Source organism: Chelonia mydas, chromosome 8 (genome assembly GCF_015237465.2).
Source record: "Chelonia mydas isolate rCheMyd1 chromosome 8, rCheMyd1.pri.v2, whole genome shotgun sequence".
Lineage (NCBI taxonomy): Eukaryota > Metazoa > Chordata > Testudines > Cheloniidae > Chelonia > Chelonia mydas.
Genome location: NC_057854.1, coordinates 54,875,194 through 54,893,825, shown reverse-complemented (window position 1 = coordinate 54,893,825; position 18,632 = coordinate 54,875,194). Strand labels below are relative to the sequence as shown.

Here is an 18,632-nt window from a genome sequence, read left to right as displayed (position 1 = left end):
GGAAGCACTCTTTATGTTCACAAAAGACAGCTATCACGATAACTTTATTGCTGCTGAATGCAAATAATGTGTTAATTTGAGATTTGCAACTAAGCCCTACTCATGTAAACCAATCTACAGAACTGGTTTTGAAAGCTTGGGTTTCCAGTTATCTTAATGCGTAGGAGACATTTTAGAATTACACAGAAGAACTTGTAATTGATCACAATACATATGGTCAAGTTACAATTAGAGTGGAGAAAGAAACTGTAGAGGGTATTGACTTTTATGCTCGTCTTTCTTTTAAACACTGGCATTTTGTGACCACCCCCAGCTCTTCGAAAAGCCTTATTCAAACTCCTAGTGCAATTTCCAGTACAGCGGATAAGCGATGGGGCCAAAAAAGTCTTAAGCATTTCCTTAAGTGTTGCTAGAGCATAACCTAAGAATGAAATCGGCCGTCATGCCTGCAGCTTGATTGGTTAGAGTTTAGCAATAGGTCAAGTCTGTAAGACACCAAAAATGTTACACTATAAAATGTGGTATTATATTTAAGCAAGCCAGAACATTTTAAATAGGTACAAGTATATCCTTAGGTAGCAAACTTAACTTTTACCTAAAAGCAAAGACCTAGATGCAAGTGGATCGGGAATGAAATTAAACTTTTTGCTATTTGAATTTTTATATTTAGCTCTACATAGCTATATATTTCAAGTGAATTAGCTACTTTGAACAAAATAACAATTACCTGCTGGTAATAAAGGAAAAATCTGGCAAGCTATTGGGGAGAGAGGACTGAGTGGCAAAGAGTTAATTCACCAGGATTTAACTCATCCTGCATTTAAATTGTCACCAGTACTATTTGATGATTAAGTCAATACATCTACACTCTAGTCAGTTATCTAATTTAACCTGCTTGTGAGATTCCTTTTACAAGTCAATGATTAAATTTGTACATAAACAGGTTATTTTCACTATTAGAACCATCTCTTGTGATATATATATGTGTTGAAAAAACACATTTAATAAATAGTCATTCCTTTTTAAAAAGTTAATATGTAATTACTTCAGCCATAAAATCATACAGTTCATTTTCGTGTGGGTTTTTCCAACTGTTGGAATGAAGAGTTTGGTTCAAGACTTCTGTCATTCGCTAGTTCTGATCTAGGAACAACTGTCTTATACTGCTTTTAAAACAGGATCTTCCATACAGCAAGGGTAATAATTTTAGATTCAGGCTTAGTCTATGAAGTTTTGGCAACATAGCTATATATTGGCAAGGAGATTGAGGGGAAAAAAATCAGACCCCCTAAAAACCAACATAAGCGTGCCAAAAGAAACTCCCCCCATGCAGCCAGAAGAGAGTTTCTGACGGCTTAGCTAATGTCATTTCCCTCGTGGCTTAGCTATACCAGCAGAACTCCTCCTGTCATGTCAGTTTATGCTATATCTCCAGTAGGGGGTTCTGCCAGCATAGTTCTGCCAGCAAAGCATAAGTAGTATACATACACTTTCAGATACGGGTTTTCACAGCCGCTACGGCCCCCTCCTCTCACAGAACCACTCTATCACTTCCTTCTCAGCCGTTCTGTGCCACTCAGTTCTACAAGATAGGGTATTTGTGATACATAGCACTTTCAGGCCTTGCCAAGCTGTAAGACTAGTCATGTAGCTCTTTGATTTATAGAAGAAAAATCTTCTTTCAGAAATCCACAAAATAAACACTAGTGGTGTGAGGTTTAGCATAAAGTACATGAACTAGTCTAATAGGACTGGGAACACAGAGGGAGAGAATAATGCATGACTTACTGCTGCTGGAGAAAAAGCAATTTCAGTGTAGGCACCAGAGAAATCTTCCACAAAGTACCCACTTACTTCATGCTAAAGTTCACACAAAAATTTTCTTTTTTTATAAGAAAAAGAAAATTCCATTAAAAGTGACATGGGGTCTGTACAGCAGCTGTAGAACCTGGAATTACTTAGCTCAATTTTTTTTTAAGTTGACAAGGTTTCAAATTGAATGTCCTTTTAACTAAATACTGGCCTTATTGGAGCTTTCAAACCTCATTCTTGTTTTTAATCTCTGTTGCTGTGGAAGAGTCTCACACCAACAGAGCAACTTGAATATACAGTTAAACTGACAAACCAGGAAGTTGTCAAATGCAAAGCAAACAAACTGGCAAAATAAAAGTTTCTAATCTTTCAGTTAAAGAAATCCAACACCACTGAACTGAAACCAATTTCAGGCAGAAATATGATTTTAAAGTTGACAAACTAACTGCAAAGATTAGGAGAACAGGTTGTGTATACCTCTATCTTAACACTCAATATCCAAATCTTGTTGCTGAAGCAAATCTGGCATGTAGTCAACTAGCTCCTTAATGCATAATCTTTAGTTTAACTTGCCAAGGTTCAGCAAGTCTCAGAAGTACAAATTAGCTTTCGGTTGTATGTATTCATGGAAAAGTAATACAGCAAAACACAAAATGTCCAGTAAGTTCTTAGAGTGTATTGGGGCAACTTTCTGTTTAAGAAGGTGGATTTTCGACTTGATTCTAACAGGGAGGAATTGGTTGCAAATCTGAAGATTGAAGGCAATGGGGTGAATGTGATCACAAAATGATAGACTTCATGTTTCTAAGGAAAAGAATGGATTAATCACCAGGTGGACTCACTAGCTGGGAGCTGCACCCTGCTTGAGAAAAAGCGAAGCAGCACAGCCTCCCGCCCTGTCAGAAGGGGGGAGATGCACGCCCCTTTTTACATGGAGATACACAACTAGTTGAAAGATTGTACTCACAAAGTAGTTACCAGTAGTTTGCTGTCATACCGGGGAGGACATATCTAATGGGGTCCCAAAGGGTCTGTCACCTGAGTCTGGTCCCATTCTGTATATTCATTAATAACTTGGATAAATACTGGGAGAGTATGCTTATAGAATCTGCAGATGACACCAAGCTGCAAGGGGTTGCTAGCACTTTGGAGGGCAGGATTAGAATTCAAAATGACCTTGTTAAATTGGAGAATTGGTCTGAAATCAACAAGATGAAATTCAATACACTTTGGAAGGAAAAATCAAGTGCACAAATACAAAATGGAGAATAACCAGATAGGCAGTAGTACTGCAGAAAAGAATCTGGACCATCCCCGATGTGGTCCCAGCACAGATACCCACCAAAAATCAAACTTTTATTGTTCGTATAGATAATTTAAAAACAAACACCTAAACAACATGGAATGTATGTTGGAGGACAGCTGAAAGCACAAAGCATCTGCAAACCATTATATCCCACAAATTGTGACACCTTTCTTCTCATCAAAATAGCCCTAGACATTTCTTGACCCTAAACAGTGGGAGGAAAGAGAAATCCTAATTATGTTTTTCTATGAAAGGGATAAGGAGAGGGAGATATTTTATATTCAGTATAATCATGGCTTGATGTTTGATCCAGCGCTAAGTTGTGTTATAACGAAGGGCTGAGGTTTAGAGTGCACAATATAGTTTCATCTTAGACTTTATCAAATACCACTTTTCTGGTAAGTGAATAAAACTACTTATCTTACAATACATTTATCCTCAAATATAGCTGCAGTTGTAAAACTTGACACTGCATATTTTTATAAAAGTTCAACCCCAATGCTATGATCCTACTCCACATATTCCAAGTCTTCTGTCTCCATTTATGTTGGGAAGGTCATTAGCACACACATAAATCACCATGCATAAAAACTGATTTTGCTGGGGTTCCCAAGTAGGGCATACCAAACCAAACGTCGTCTTTTCATATCACTGTTTGAATGATAATTATTTTGTGTCCCACCCAACAGAATAACTTGTTATACATGCCATGGCAGCCACTGAAAAAGTTTGACATTAGCTAGTGTTATCCCACATGTACATCCCCTGCTAAGGCCCTGATCCAAAACCCACTGAAGTAAATGGGAATTTTTCAACTGATTTCAATGGACTTTAAATGAGGCCTTACAAGTTTGCGGCGGAAACTGAGGCACCAGATTCCACTGTGTGGTGTTGGCACGTGTATCCCGAAAGCAGATGCATCTCCCAGCCCTCTGTCTAGAAAACTGCACATACAATAGTGGTGTTAGGCAGTGCTAGATTGTACTGGTGGATTTATAATGCAAATGGTTTCTTTTGTAGACTAACAGGAAGTGATTGAATTTACAGTATTGTGTTCACAGCATTTTTGCTTTATTATGACAAATGTGAGATGTTAGGTAGGACTTGAATTTCAGATATTATAACTGTTCAATTTACCATACCTAACAAGCACAAGGTACCAAAAATGAATATCTAGCTAAACAGGAAGGCAGTATGAAAGTTGTTTTGAAAAGTAAAATTGTTTATAGCACTAAAAAGTCACAGTGCATCAATGGTATAATCAAACACCTACATAATATATATTTTTAAAGAACATAAATATTTAGTAAATTCACTATGACATGAAAATAAGTTTCACATTCTTCCACACTTTTTTAAACTGTGGACAAAAAAAAGACATTCTCTAGACAGAAACAGCTCAGCTTCACAAATACTCCTTTGCTCCTTAAACATTCTTAGATATCACACACAGAATTTGCCATTCTGCTGCAGCTAACCTAGAAGTTTCTCCATAAAATCTAAGTATCACAAAAACAGGATTATATTTAGTGGACATGCACTAGTAATCTATACAATTGAACATTACACCAAGTAATACTGAATAAAACAACATTTGAAAATAAACCCTCGCCCTCCAATATGCTTGGTGACTGGAAATGTCAGTTTCATGGCACAGATTACAAAAAGAGTAGTAAAAACATTTTAGATAACAAAAAGAAATATTAAAAGTTATTCAAGAAGCCTATGAATTTTTCATATAGAGATGAAACTGACCCACAACAGCTGTCAAAATGGACATATATTTACAAATGTTAGATTTGAATGACAAGGAGTAGTGGAAGGCTTGTTCCTTTCCAACAGAAACCTAGGGATTTGAAAGTATACATATCGCATATACTTTAGAAACTCATCCATCTTAACTGTGAGCAAGACAAGAAGGGAGAAGATAAAGTGTAATATTCCTCACCTGCTTTAAGGGTCTTTTCACTTTCAGCTTCTAAACTAGAGACAGGAAGGCTGTACTGATAAAACCTTAGAGCAAAGAGAACATCACTGTGCTATTTCCCTAACATTGCGTATTCTCTTTAGCTGCAGCAAAGCATCACCACTAGGTGAAGGCAGGGTTCACCCCAGAAAAAAAAAACCCACCAGTTTAACATGCAGATGAATGGTAAATGCAAAACGTCACACAGCAGCCAACCGCCAAGTTTTAAAAAAAATAAACCTACTGTAAGACACTAAATGGTAAACCTGTCAAGTACTAACACATTTTCTTCCAAAGTGCTAAGCCATATTTGTTAAAGCTTTGGCTAAAACATAATACTTAGAAGAGTTTGTAGTTGAAGCAGTTCTTTCCCTCAGTGATGAACTACAGTTATAGCTCACAACTGGTGTGGATAGAGTGCTATAAAATAAGATAGTCTCGCTGCAACACAATGCCATCATGCTGGAATTTTAAAAGGGGATTTTTGTTGCAAAATTGTATTTCCAAGGAAGAGAATCCTTTACAGCAAAGTCTATGATAATTTCCACAATAAAGTCTGCCATTACACTGAATATACCAGGACTTTAGAATTGTCTGAGAAGATTTTGTACAATAAAATGTTATCTGCCAAGCACATGTGCACAGGATAATTCTGCAACAGGAGTCAAAGACCAGAAATTAGAGAGTGCACAGGGACTACCCGGGGGTGGGGGGGGAAGGTTTCCTTTTTTAATATAATTTCTTTCTGATACTGAAATTAATGAAATCCAGCAGGTAGCAAGATTTTTTAAAGTGTCAGAACTTTTTCCCTTAATCCTTCATCTTGGTCTACTGAAAACTTACCTGGACTATTACCAATAATCCAAGTCTTTCAAGGAATCAGATTACTACTGTAAATACCTTGGAGCCAAAATGGTATGCTGTTATCAGAATTGAATTCTTCAACATCTTTTATAGTGACAGTAGTTAGCAAATCACCACCATTACCATACTCCCACAACATCTGCTACTATTGACTACCACCATTGACTACTTTAGACCCTCGATATTTCACCTAAGGGCTGGTATAATTGTGTCAAGCATATTAGCAGACCAACAGCTTTTCCTGGACTAAGTTAAGACATTCCATGCTGGAACCTTTGCTTGATCTGATACCATAAACTGGGAATAAAAAAAAGCATATCTTTGATAACAATGGAATGCACTGGAGAAGGTTATTCAGTCCCCTGGGGAAAAAATTAAATTAAAAATAAAACCCAGAATACCATCTAATTATAATAAGAAGTATGCTCTGTGAGTAGTCTGAAGACATCCCAAGTACTGTCCATGAAGATGACGGTGGTGTCTCCTTAATATTAAAGAAATCATAGCTATAAAAATTAGAGTCCTCTCTCCAAACCTTCTCGCAAAGCCTATTTATGTTCCTTTGTTGGTGCATAGTAGAGTTCCATGGGTTTGTTCACTTTCCAGTATTTCTCACTGACCAGCTCCAAGGAAAAGGAACCATTTAATACCTAAAGGAGGAGAAAAAACCAACAGTTCCTAAAATATATTTTCCATCATCTCACTATGAACTTCTGATGCTCCTGTCACTACTATCTGGTCACTGTGAAAACCCTGCAATAGACTTAGAGAGGAACATTTACAGAACAGAAGTCTCCTGTGGTTCTGGCCGCAGTTAATAGATATTTCCTGTAGTGCCTGTCATTAAATATGTTATCAGTGTTTCTGGTTGCTTATCTGCTCATAATCCAGTGACTAGCACCTCAATTCTAATACTCGCTAGTTCCTAGCAATACAGATTAGATCTTAACTATACTGATCACCACCCTTTCATTTATTATGCTTTGGGGCGGGGGGGGAAATGGGGGGGTATTTCTATCCCACCCCTACTCAGTAGCATCAACCAATGTGCTAGTTACTTTCCAAACACAAGAAATCATGATCTCTTCTCGTAAGAGCTTGCATGCTAACATGAAAAACAAATAGACAAGGACAGGGGCAAGGAGAATCAACAAGCAGCAAGGTGATCAGAGGATGACTATGTCATCATGATATATCCAAACTGTTACTGGAACAATGAGTTTTTGGTGTGTTGGATGTACGGTGGTGGGTTTTTGGAAGAAGCAGACAAATGATGTGTAGAGGTTGGCATCACTGATGAATAGGGAAGCCTGCATGATGTGCAGAGCAACACAGGTGGATAAGTAAGAGGGAAAAAACTATGCAGGAACTTGAAAGCAAAGAAATAAGCTCGAAATTTCACTTTAAATTTATGCACCAAGACCTGAGGTCAGGTCTCAGCTTCCCTACCAACAGGAATTTAAAATAGCTAGTGATACTGAGTATTCATCTAGCTAATGACTGTATTGTCCAGTGTCAGATGCCAGTGATTTTGACTGAATTTCTGTGGATTGTGTTCATTTAATATTTGCCTGTCTGAAATACTACTTAGGTGTGAATTTGACTTTATATCAATAGATGTGCCTCCTATTGATAAAAAGGCCAGACTGAACTTGCCTAGGAAGTGCTATTACCCTTGGGCAATGAAGGACATTCTCAATAAGCAAGTACTCAAATCAAAGTACCACTTTTTTCCTCCTAAATTTTTACATGTAAAATAAAGAGCCAGATCTTCAGCTTGCATAAATTAGTAAAATCCCAGAAATGTCAACGGAGCCACACCATTTACCCTAGGTCAGGGGATTGTGCCCTGAGCATCCACACATTTACATGCCACTCCTTTTCTACTATCAATGCTTTTGCTGTATGTAATGGCCACAGAACAGACTTTTGCCTAAACCATCACAGCGAATAATGCTCGTGCTATGCTTGCTTTTAAAAATGGATTATGAATACAATCCATAGACCAATTTATAGAAGGAATCCAAACAGGATAACAAATCCACTGTGCCTTCAAGTTGTAGTATTATTGGGTCTAAACATTTCTAAATTAGACAGAGTATCAACCAGATCAACTACTCACAGTGTACTGGCCATTGGCCGTAGCAATGTAAATTGTATACTGCTTCTCACTGGCTGTGTCAAGATTCATCTGGTTTGACTCTCCTTTGCTCCGAAGTTCCTCCAAAGCCAACCTCACAGCTAGGTACTTAGACAAGTGATCAACTGTGGCATTGCCCGAGGTCTTTATATACCTGCAACAGTAGCAACAAAGACAACCAAACATATTTGAATCACTTGTGCAGAAAAAGGCACTAGATAAGCTGCATATGTAAAAGTAAACAAACTTGTATGTAAAGAGTACAGTCTGCCTCAGTGTTTTCACTCAAGATACAAAAGAAGCAATTTACTGAACAAGAAAAGAAGTCCTCACACCTCTCTCAACCTCCTCTTCCACAGGCTCCCACTCTATTTGTGGATAGGAAATATTACTACTTTGTCATCTGCCTGAATTAACTGATCGTGTGACATTAAAAAAAAAAAATTCACGACTGCTCAAATCCTCTGAACACAGATGTGTGACATCAACTCAGTGGACAAGAATTGGATACTTGGCATGCTCTGTGACCTCTTTCCTTGCTCTAGCTACTCTTCATTGACTCCTCATTCTCTGGAAATCTAAACCAAAGAGTGAGATTTTCAAAAGTGCCGAATGCCCTAGGATGTTGTACTTCTAGAACCCATGAGAAAGCTCTTGTGCTGAAGAGGAATAAGAAAGAAGGTTCCAGATATTTCAGGAAATTCTAGAAAAAAAAATACAAACCTGCATACTGCAGATTTCAGAACTTATGAGCATGGATCTGGACTGGATTACACAGACTTTAGGGTGAGATTCACTTTTAATGGGACTTGTGCTCCTGAGCCACTTTTGAAAAATTTCACTCTTCTTTCCCAATTTCCAAAGACAAAGGAATTCACATGTTGATCCATTCAGTTACACTCTAACACTTACATAAGGCTTATTTTTATATACATATTTTCAAAAGGAGTGAGAAGGGACTGGAATCTAAAATCATCTGTGGTCTTAAAACGCAGTCAACCAAGCATACCACACCAAGAATAGTGGCGTGTTCTTAACTTTTAGGAACTTTTTCTACAATCAAAGGGTTAAAAACAGACTATAATACTATAAAATATGAACAAAAATAAATGGCTACCCTATTTAGGACGGAGAAAGTGCATTCAGTTCAACAGGACAAGATGTAACTAGAGAAGAAATGTCTACATTTGATTTCAAAAAGCCTCAAGAAACAACAGATTAAGTAGCACTAAGACAATTATTAAAAGACGTTGAAGATACTTACCTGGTCTGTGCACTGTCATCATTCTCCATGAGTGTAGGATGGGGCCTGAAGACTAATTCTATTTCACTAGCACCGTCCATTACTGGGTCTATTGCCACAGTTGTATTGTTATTGTCCAATTCTAGCCCAGAATCATCTGATGTTTTGGTTCTTTTGTTACTAGGCCCTGCTTCCTGATTGCTGTGTGTTGAAGCATTGCTACAGTGTGAACTGTCACCATTATCCTCTGCTCCACTGCCATTCTCAATCTGTTGTTTCTTTCCTCGTTGTAGCCTGTTTAAAGATATATGTAAATAAAAGTGATCTCCGCAGCAGCCAATCAGCATTCAGAATTAATCAAATTTCTTTAAATTTTCCCACGCTGGCTCACACAGTATCTCTCAAACAATTTTTTTTCAATTGTCTATAATCAATCACACACAAAGGGTGTTATAGTAACCATATTTCAAGACACCAACGTTTCATATTGATTATCAGTTATAAGTTCAAGAACAATGAATTTTTGTAACATTCTTTTCCATAGAGCAACTATGCTTAAATATTTTGTTCTGATACTGAAGCTATAAAAAGGATTTTCTTTTCTTTGCACATATATTATACACATTAACAACTTTGTTTTAAAAGGTATAAATTCTGAAACAGATTCTTATAGAAATATCCCATACAGTTTAATAGCTTATATTTTTCCAACATTTTGTTGTAGCAGAAGGCCTTTGGGAACACAGGTCAATAATTATTTTCACACAAGACTGCAGATTCTTTTCTCAACATTACTGTGTTTCCTGGACACACACATACTCTAATTGTTATATATCAGAATAGTGTATTTACATCTTCCCATCCAAGACAGATTGGAAAACTGAGCAACCTGAAAAGGACACTGTGTACTATGTTTCCAAACATCACATATTTAATTGTATTATATTCAACAATGCATTGGCAAAATATTAATGAGCTACAATTGATTTATGCCATCCTGTTCTTAATTCTTTTATCTAAATATGATCTCATATGTATGCCACCATATTAGTTACTCTGAGCACTGTGAAAGAGTAATAATATCTGTACCACCAGTGAGAGTTTCAAGCACATTTTATTCTGTAGTTTATTTATACAAATTGTTTCTCTTTTAGGCTTAAATATAGTGCTACAGCAAGCTGAGAAATTCTATGTATGCTTTTCAGCCTTGCAAAATAAATTGTCAATAAAATGTCCCAGTCCAGATGCAAGATCTATTTCCCTGTTAACCCCTCTCCCCCATGACAAAAGACAACCTAAACCAAAAATCCTTACAAATGAGATTTTACTTACCCAACAACAACAAAATCCCTTATCCCAGGTCAAGTATTCTAAAACATCTAAATGTTAGGGGTGTTCTCTTCAAACACAAGGTTGCCCAGTTGGGGCAATTCTTTGTACAGGTTTCACTGTACTGTATAATTTGAGAATCTGTATGATGATGTAAAAATACTCTGATGCCTATACTTTTACTGATTTACAGCCTGGGTTCTTACTGTGATACTGATGTCCATCTTTTGCACACAGTACAATCACTAGTTTGTGAAGCCTAATATTTGGCTGTCATGGAGAGTTTGGGAAGTGATACAGGAACTCAAATTGCTGGTCAAAAGGAGAAAACTTTACTTTTTTTAAGACTGATAAAAAGTATCTGGAAAAAATGCTTACCTACCTTTCTTAACTGTTGTTCTTAGAGATGTGTTTTCTCATGTCCATTCCATTCTAGGTGTGTGCACGCCCACGTGCGCGGCAGGAGATTTTTGCCTCAGCGATATCTGTAAGATCGGCTGTAGCACCCTCTTGAGAGCTGCGCCAATGCATCAGTATATTAGGCGCTGCCAACCCTACGCCCTCTCAATTCCTTCTTGCCAGCAACTCCGACAGAAGGGCGGGTAATGGAATGAACATGAGCAACACATCTCAAAGAACAACAATTACGTAGGTAACTGTTTTTTCTTCTTCAAGTGCTTGCTCATGTCAATTCCATTATAGGTAACTCACAAGCAGTATCCCTAGTGGCAGGCTCGGAGTACACAGCTGTGTGGCTTGCAACACAGCTCTGCCAAAGCCAGCATCGTCTCAGGCTTGCTGGGTGAGCACATGAGATGTAAATGTGTGGATAGATGACCAGATAGCGGCCCTGCAGATATCCTGAATCAGCACCTGGGCCAGGAAGGCTACCAACGAAGCCTATGCCCAAGTCGAGTGGACAGTCGCAGACACCAGTGGAAGCACCTTTGCCAGGTCATAGCAGTAATGGATGAAGGCTGTGATCCAGGATGAAATACTCTGCACAGACACTAGGCAACCTTTCATCCTGTCTGCCACCACAACGAACAACTGTGTTGACTTACGAAACAGCTTGGTCCTGTCTATATAGAAGGCAAGCGCCCTCCTCATGTCCAGGGCATGCAACTTGTACTCCTCTTCCAATTTATGAGGCTTCTGAAAGAAGACAGGTAAGTATATGTCTTGACTGGTATGAAACTGTGAAACTACCTTCGGCAGGAACGTTGGATGCAGCTGCAGTTGGACCTTGTCCTTGCAGAACACCGTATAGGATTGCTCTGAAGCAAGCACCCGGATCTCAGAGACCTATGGGTGGACATTATTGCAACCAGGAAATAAACTTTCCAGAAGAAAAGGAGAAGGGGGCAGGAGCTAGAGGTTCGAAGGGAGGACCCATGAGCCTCAACAGCACGAGATTCAAGTCCCAGGGAGGGACAGGATCCCTGACGTGTGGATAGAGACGCTCCAGACCTTTCAAAAACCTGAACCGACATGTCATGAGCAAAGACCAACCTATCCTGGAGCGGAGGGTAGAAGGCTGAAATAGTGGCCAAGTGAACTTTGATCGATGACAGGGACAATGCCTGGAGCTTGAGGTATAGAAGATAGTCAAGGATCGCCTGCAGCGAGGACTGCTCAGCCCGGATACCCTGGTCTGAGGCCCAGCACACAAACCTCTTCCACTTGGTCAGGTAGGTTGCTCTGATGGAGGGCTTTCTGCTACCCAACAAGACCTGTTGGACCCGGGCTGAGCATTCCCATTCCTCAGCATTTAGCCATGCAGAAGCCACTCTGTCAAGTGCAGCACCACTAGGTTCAGATGCAGAAGACTGCCGTGGTTCTGGGGACAGCCAGTCTGGCTAGAGAGGTAGCTGCAATGGGGCAGCTACCAAAAGATGCATCAGCATGCCGAACCAGTGCTGCCGAGGCCACGCAGGAGCTATCAGGATCACCTTCACCTTGTCCTGTTTGATCTTCATAAGGACCTTGTGGATTAGCGGCACCGGTGGAAAGACGTACATCAGAGTCCCCAACCATGGGAACAGAAAAGCGTCTGACAGGGAGCCCCTGTCCAATCCCCAGAACAAGCAGAACATGTGACATTTCTGTTCTGACAAGATGCGAACAGATCCACCTGGAGAATCCCCTACCTCTGGAAGATCACACTGACCACCTCTGGGTGGAGCGACCACTCATGGCAAGAAGAGAAGGTCCGGCTGAGGCAACCTGCTACCACGTTCTTGGCCCTGGGCAGATGTGGGGCCACCAGATGGAAGGCATGCCGCACACAGAAGCCCTACAGGCGGAAAGCTTCTTGGCAAAGGGCTGATGACCTGGCTCTGCCCTACCTGTTGATATAATACATCACTGCGGTATTGTCTGTCAGGACCTGCACCACCTTGCTCTTCTCGTGGGGCAGGCAGGCCAGGTGAACCGCTTTGAGCTCCCTGACATTTATGTGGAGGGACAGATCGTCCCACGACCAGTTGCCTTGCGTGCTGAGCTCACCCAGGTGGGATCCCCAACCCAGGTCTGAGGCATCAGAAACCAGGGTCGGGGATGGGGTCACGAAGGGAACTTCCTCCAACACCGACTCAGGACTCAACCACCAATCCAGGAACGATTGGATGTGAACCGGCACCCTGACCACCTGGTCTAGATCATGTCTATTGGGGATGTAGACCCATACCAACCACACCTGCATTGGCCGGAGATGGATCCGGGCATGCTGGACCACAAACGTACATGCAGCCATGTGGCCCAACAACCACAGGCAGATGTGAGAAGCGCTGAGTGGGTAGTTTTTCATATGGGAGATCAGGTCCGACATAGCCTGGAAACATGCCTCTGGAAGGAAGGCTCTGGCTTATGTGGAGTCAAGAACCGTCCCAATGAACTCTATTCATTGCACCGGCCTTAAGGTTGATTTCTTTTTGTTTACCAACAGGCCCAGGTTGCGGCAGGTGGAATGAACCAGATCAAGGCTCCTTTGCACCTGTTCCCGAGATCTGCCCTTGATGAGCAAATCAAGATATGATATGAACCGCTCGGCGCCTGAGGTTAGCAGCCACTGGTGCCATACATTTTGTAAACACCCTTGAGGCAGACGAGAGGCCAAAGGGCAGCATCATGAACTGGAAATGGTGCCTGCCCACCACAAAATGGACGAATTGTCTGTGACCTTGGAAGATGCAGATATGGAAATAGGCATTCTTCAGATTGAGGGCGGCGTACCTGTCTCCCAGATCCAGGGAGGGGATGATGGAGGCCAGGGAGACCATGCGTAACTTCAACTTTTTGAGCGACTTATTCTGGACCTGCAGCGCTTCAACAGGTCTTAGATCCTCTTTTACTTTCAGAGTAGGAAATAACAGGAGTTAGAACTCTTTTCCCCTCATGTTCCAGGGGACCTCCTCCACTGCCCCCAGCTGCATGAGGTTCTCAACCTCTTGTATGAGGAGTTGTTCATGAGATGGGTCCCTGAAGAGGAACAGGGAAGGTGAGGGTTGGCTGAGAATTGCAGGGTGTAGCCCCGAGATACAATGTCTAGCACCCAACTGTCCGAGGTGACCCGTGACCAGGCCGAACGGTAGGGACAAAGACAGTTGAGGAAAGAACAAGGCAAATCCAGGGACTTGACTGGAGCATCGCTCTTAAACGCACCCTCAAAACGAGCATTTCTCACCCAGAGAGGCTTTGATGGGCTGGATTGTGCAGGGAAGCGGGAGGAGGAAGGGCGGCGATGACCAAATCTTGTGTCTCTATCCCTTCTCCTTGTAGGCCCCTGTCAAGGCTGCCAAGGCCTTAGCGGTGGGGATGGCCAGAACTGCTTCCTCATCAACTGTGGCATATGCAGACCCAGCGAGCGAAGGGTGGCCCGAGTGTCCTTCAGTCCATGCAGCCTCGGGTCAGTCTATTCTGCGAGGAGACTATTCCCATCAAAGGGAAGATCCTGAATCGAGGCCTGCATCTCCTGGGACAGGCCAGTGATCTGAAGCCAGGAGCTGCTCCTCATGACCACTCCTCCTCCATCAGGGCCCCGAATTCATGGGCCAAGTCCTGGGGCAGTGAGTCCTTGAATTTACGGAGGGAGTCCCATAAGCTGAAGTTATATTTCCCCAAGAGAGCCTGGTGGTTGGCACCCAGAACTGAAGGCTGGCCGTCAAATAAATCTTTCTCCCAAAAAGGTCCAGTGTCTTGGCCTCTTTATTCTTGAGGTTCGATTTGGTTTGTCCCTTATCTGTCCTTCTCGTTGGCCACCAAGACGACCAGCGAGCCCGGAGGACGGTGGGTATACAAATATTCAAACCCCTTAGCCGGCAGGAAATACTTTTTCTTGGCATTCTTGGAGGTGGGAGGGATGGAAGAAGGAATTTGCTGAAGAGTTTTTGCTATTTTTAGGACCCTATCATGTACTGGTAGCACAACACGGACGGGGGTAGAAGCCAAGAGCACACTGAACAGGGTGTCTGCCTGTTCAGCCATCTCCTCCACTTCCAAGCCTAAGTTCTTAGCCACCCTACGAAGCAGGGCATGATGTTCTTTGAAATTGTCTGGCGAACTGACAGGAGAGGGGCTCACCACCACCTCATCTGGAGATGAGGACAACGACTGGGTCCCCGGGGGAGGCCCTGAGGGATCATCCCCCGTGGGGAAAGAGGGTTTCGGTGTAAGCGCCTGGTCCTCTACCCCGACCTCCAACTGTGCCTCGCGCACCAAGCTTGGTGCTGCCAGTGCCCCTGGTTGTCGCTCTGAGATGGTCGTCGAGGAATGGATGAGCGAGGCACTGGCATCACAGGCATGCTCCACGTACTCCAGTAGGGCCATTGTGCTGGCCACTGGCCTTGCTGCCACGACGGCATCACAGAGGTTGATGCAGCCTCAGGTCCCCACTCGCGCCAGTGCAGTCGTGGTGAAGGGCTGAATTCCATTTTTGAAACCGGAGGAAATACCTTCCCATGATCACAGAGGGGTTGTTGAAGCTTGCGTCTCACGGCTAACCATTGCTGCAGAAAATCGGTGCCTCGAGTAGGAGGATCAGTGCTGGGGCCGGGGGTATCAGTACCATGACAGAGACCACTCCCACTATGGAGATCGACGGCTAGGAGACAGCTGGTGGGACGATGATTGGTGCTGGCAATACAGTGACTGGTGCCTTCCTCTGGGTGACCTGCATTGAGAGGGCAGAGACCATGAACATGGTGCTGGCAATGCAGGATGTCCTGCAGAAGACGGAGACCTGGGGCATGGAGACAGAGAGCGCCATCACGTCTCCGGAGACCGGCCTCGTTCGCCCGCCCTCTGACGGGTCTTTACGGCTGGCTTGCCCTCACTGGGAGCCTTTGCCATGACCTACGACACTCATGGTGCTGGAGGCGCTGGTAGAGGCCTCTGCTCTCTAGGTGCCGGGAAGACGTAGGCACTGCCACCAGTTTGGGTCCCCTACCCACCTCCTGGAATCGGTGGCAGATCCCTGTGGGAACTAGGGGGCCCCATCAGGGGGATGTCCCCATATGACTCCAGTGTGGGCTGTCAGCCCGAACTGGGTCCTTTGCCCTTCTTGCTTGGTGCCAGGGAGTCACTTATTTGACCTCTTCTTAGACACGGTGCTGGAGGTTCGCTGAGCACTGAGGCTGAGGTGCTCGGGGCAGAGTCTGATCAGGAAGGCTGGGACACCAGACAGAGAACAGCCTCCATGAGGAGGGCCCTCAAATGGATGTCTTGCTCTTTCTGAGTTCTGGGACGAAAGTTCTTACAGATGCGACACTTTTCCTTCACATGTGATTCCCCCATGCATTTGAGGCAGCTGCTATGCAGGTCACTAACAGGCATAGGCCTGTTACAGTCAGAGCAGGGCTTAAAACCTGGAGATCGCGGCATGCCCCCTCTGACGCAAAGTCCCTGCTGGGACTCTCTCTCTAACTACACTACTTAACAACTACCTATTAACTAACTACTGTAAACAAAGCTATTAACAAAGATTTAAGGCTCGAAGACTGAAGTAGAAGAACCGCAAGTCCTTGCGAGGCAAGGGAAAGTTGCTGCAACTAACCACTAAGGGCGGTAAGAACGAACTGAGAGGGCGTAGGGCCAGTGGCACTTAATATACCGAAGCATGGGTGTGCACTCCAGAAGGTGCTATAGTCGACCCTATGGGTACTGCTAAGGCAAAAATCTCTGACAGCTGCACATATGGGCGTGCGCACACCTTAGAACGGAATCTACATGAGCAAGCACTCAAAGAAGTTTTTATGGTTTAGTTTGCTTTGAATTTTAAGTTAATGTTACAATAACACAAACAACCCACCTTCAGAGCCCCATACCTGTTCATTGCTTGAATCTTTAATCCCTCCTCAATGCTGTGGCTCAGAGCTTGCTGGTTATTGTGCTTACTGATCCTTGCTAGAACTCTCTCTTGATGAGCCTCATATTCATCACGACTTGGGTAAATTTTACTGATGAGGGCATCAAAATTCGGATCTGGTCTCAGTGATCTTTTAGAAACAAGCTTTTTACGACATGTGGGACACTCTTTGTTTCTAAACCAACAAAAAAAGAAAGGGGACAATGAATGTTCTTCATGGCTGTAATCCAGAGTTCCCTGTCATGATGCAGTTCATGCTTTCCCTATGACAGCCAACGTCCTCTTAGTATTGTCTAGGAATAGATCCCCCTCTGCCTAAGCATTTGACAGTAGTTATTACACTCCCTCCCCTAAGTGAGAGTTAGTTTTTATTCTTACTGAGAAGTCTGCAGTGATCACAGCTTATATTTACATTTAAGGATTCAAGTGTCTTCCTTTTCTTTGCAAAGAGGTTCTTTCCCTTAGCCTCTCAAATTGTGTCTTAATTAATAAAAATATCTTTTACACAACTCAAATTAGCATCCTAGTCAAGACAAGACAGTTCATAGCTTTCACCTGAATTCGTAAATCAAGTTAAAAAACTATGAAGAATCCTACCTTTTAGCTTGACCTGCTAAATCATGTGAAAACTACCAACTGTCTTCTCTTCACTAGGATTTTACTTTGACTTGGTTAATTCACATTAAGAACACTTCTTCCCCCCAGTGAAAGCAAGAGCTCCATGGTGGCGACCATTTTTGTGTCAGACAGTGTTCATTCATTGACATTCTTACTACTCTAACTTCTAATTAAATTACAAAATGGAGACCAATATACCCTTTTCTATTGCATGTTCCAGTTCATTCAATAATGAATGAAAATATCCCTTGACAAATTTTTTGTTTCTATTTCATGACACATAGGAATCGTTTTGCTGGACATGAACAATCTATTTAAACATGCATAGTTTTTATTGTCTAAGACAGGAGGGTTAATTTTTGCAGAGTAGTGCACATTGCCCATTTTCTATTTTCTCTAGCTCAGCAGTTTTAAACTTGTGGTCCATGGACCCATGGGAATTGCAGACTATGTCTAAGATTTCCAAGAGGGTCCGGACCCCTATTCAAAAAATTTTAGGGGTCCGCAAATGAAAAAAGGTTGAAAAACATGTATCTGGTTTAATCACTGGCATTCTGATTAAACTAAGGCACAAATAAAATAGTAAGGGGATCGGATGTGACATCTCAACACCGGTCATTATGATTATCATACTGTCACTGTTATTCTCGTAGGTTTGATATTTGTATCATTGGATTTGTTTTAAATACAAAATAAATACATGTTCCATACATTAGGGAATTTTGTACTCTATACATTTACATATTCATTTGGTAAGATTCCACTGAGACAGTTTAGTTAATTCTTGTACTACGATTTGTTGTTACTAGACCTAGCTAGCTTAAGAAAGGAGGATTTTCTTCTGTTCCTTAAACCATGATTTCTTTTTTCTACATTGGTGTATATAAGGAAATGGGCATACTTCCTCCTAATACCTGGACTGCCACAAGAGAATAAACATTTAAACAGTGATATTACATGGGAGTACACACATTAGGTACTGGATGCAAT

The 18,632-nt window shown here is 42.1% G+C and overlaps 2 protein-coding genes across 7 annotated transcripts in view; one reads left to right on the top strand and one right to left on the bottom strand.

Annotated features, from left to right (window-relative positions):
* TRMT1L (tRNA methyltransferase 1 like) overlaps positions 1–1,029 on the top strand; it is a 51,202-nt gene extending 50,173 nt beyond the window's left edge. Inside the window, 1 exon segment of the mRNA XM_007056700.4 lies at positions 2–1,029. Within this exon segment, the coding sequence (XP_007056762.3) occupies positions 2–67 (66 nt within the window). The 3' untranslated portion in view covers positions 68–1,029.
* RNF2 (ring finger protein 2) overlaps positions 658–18,632 on the bottom strand; it is a 58,231-nt gene continuing 40,256 nt past the window's right edge. For all 6 annotated transcript variants that reach the window (XM_037907908.2, XM_027819104.3, XM_027819102.3 and 3 more), the window contains 4 exons: positions 16,984–17,199; positions 9,353–9,625; positions 8,071–8,242; positions 658–6,598 (listed from right to left, as the gene is read on the bottom strand). In XM_037907908.2, coding sequence (XP_037763836.1) covers positions 6,497–6,598; positions 8,071–8,242; positions 9,353–9,625; positions 16,984–17,199 — 763 coding nt within the window. In that variant the 3' untranslated portion in view covers positions 658–6,496. The remainder of the gene's footprint in view (positions 6,599–8,070; positions 8,243–9,352; positions 9,626–16,983; positions 17,200–18,632) is intronic.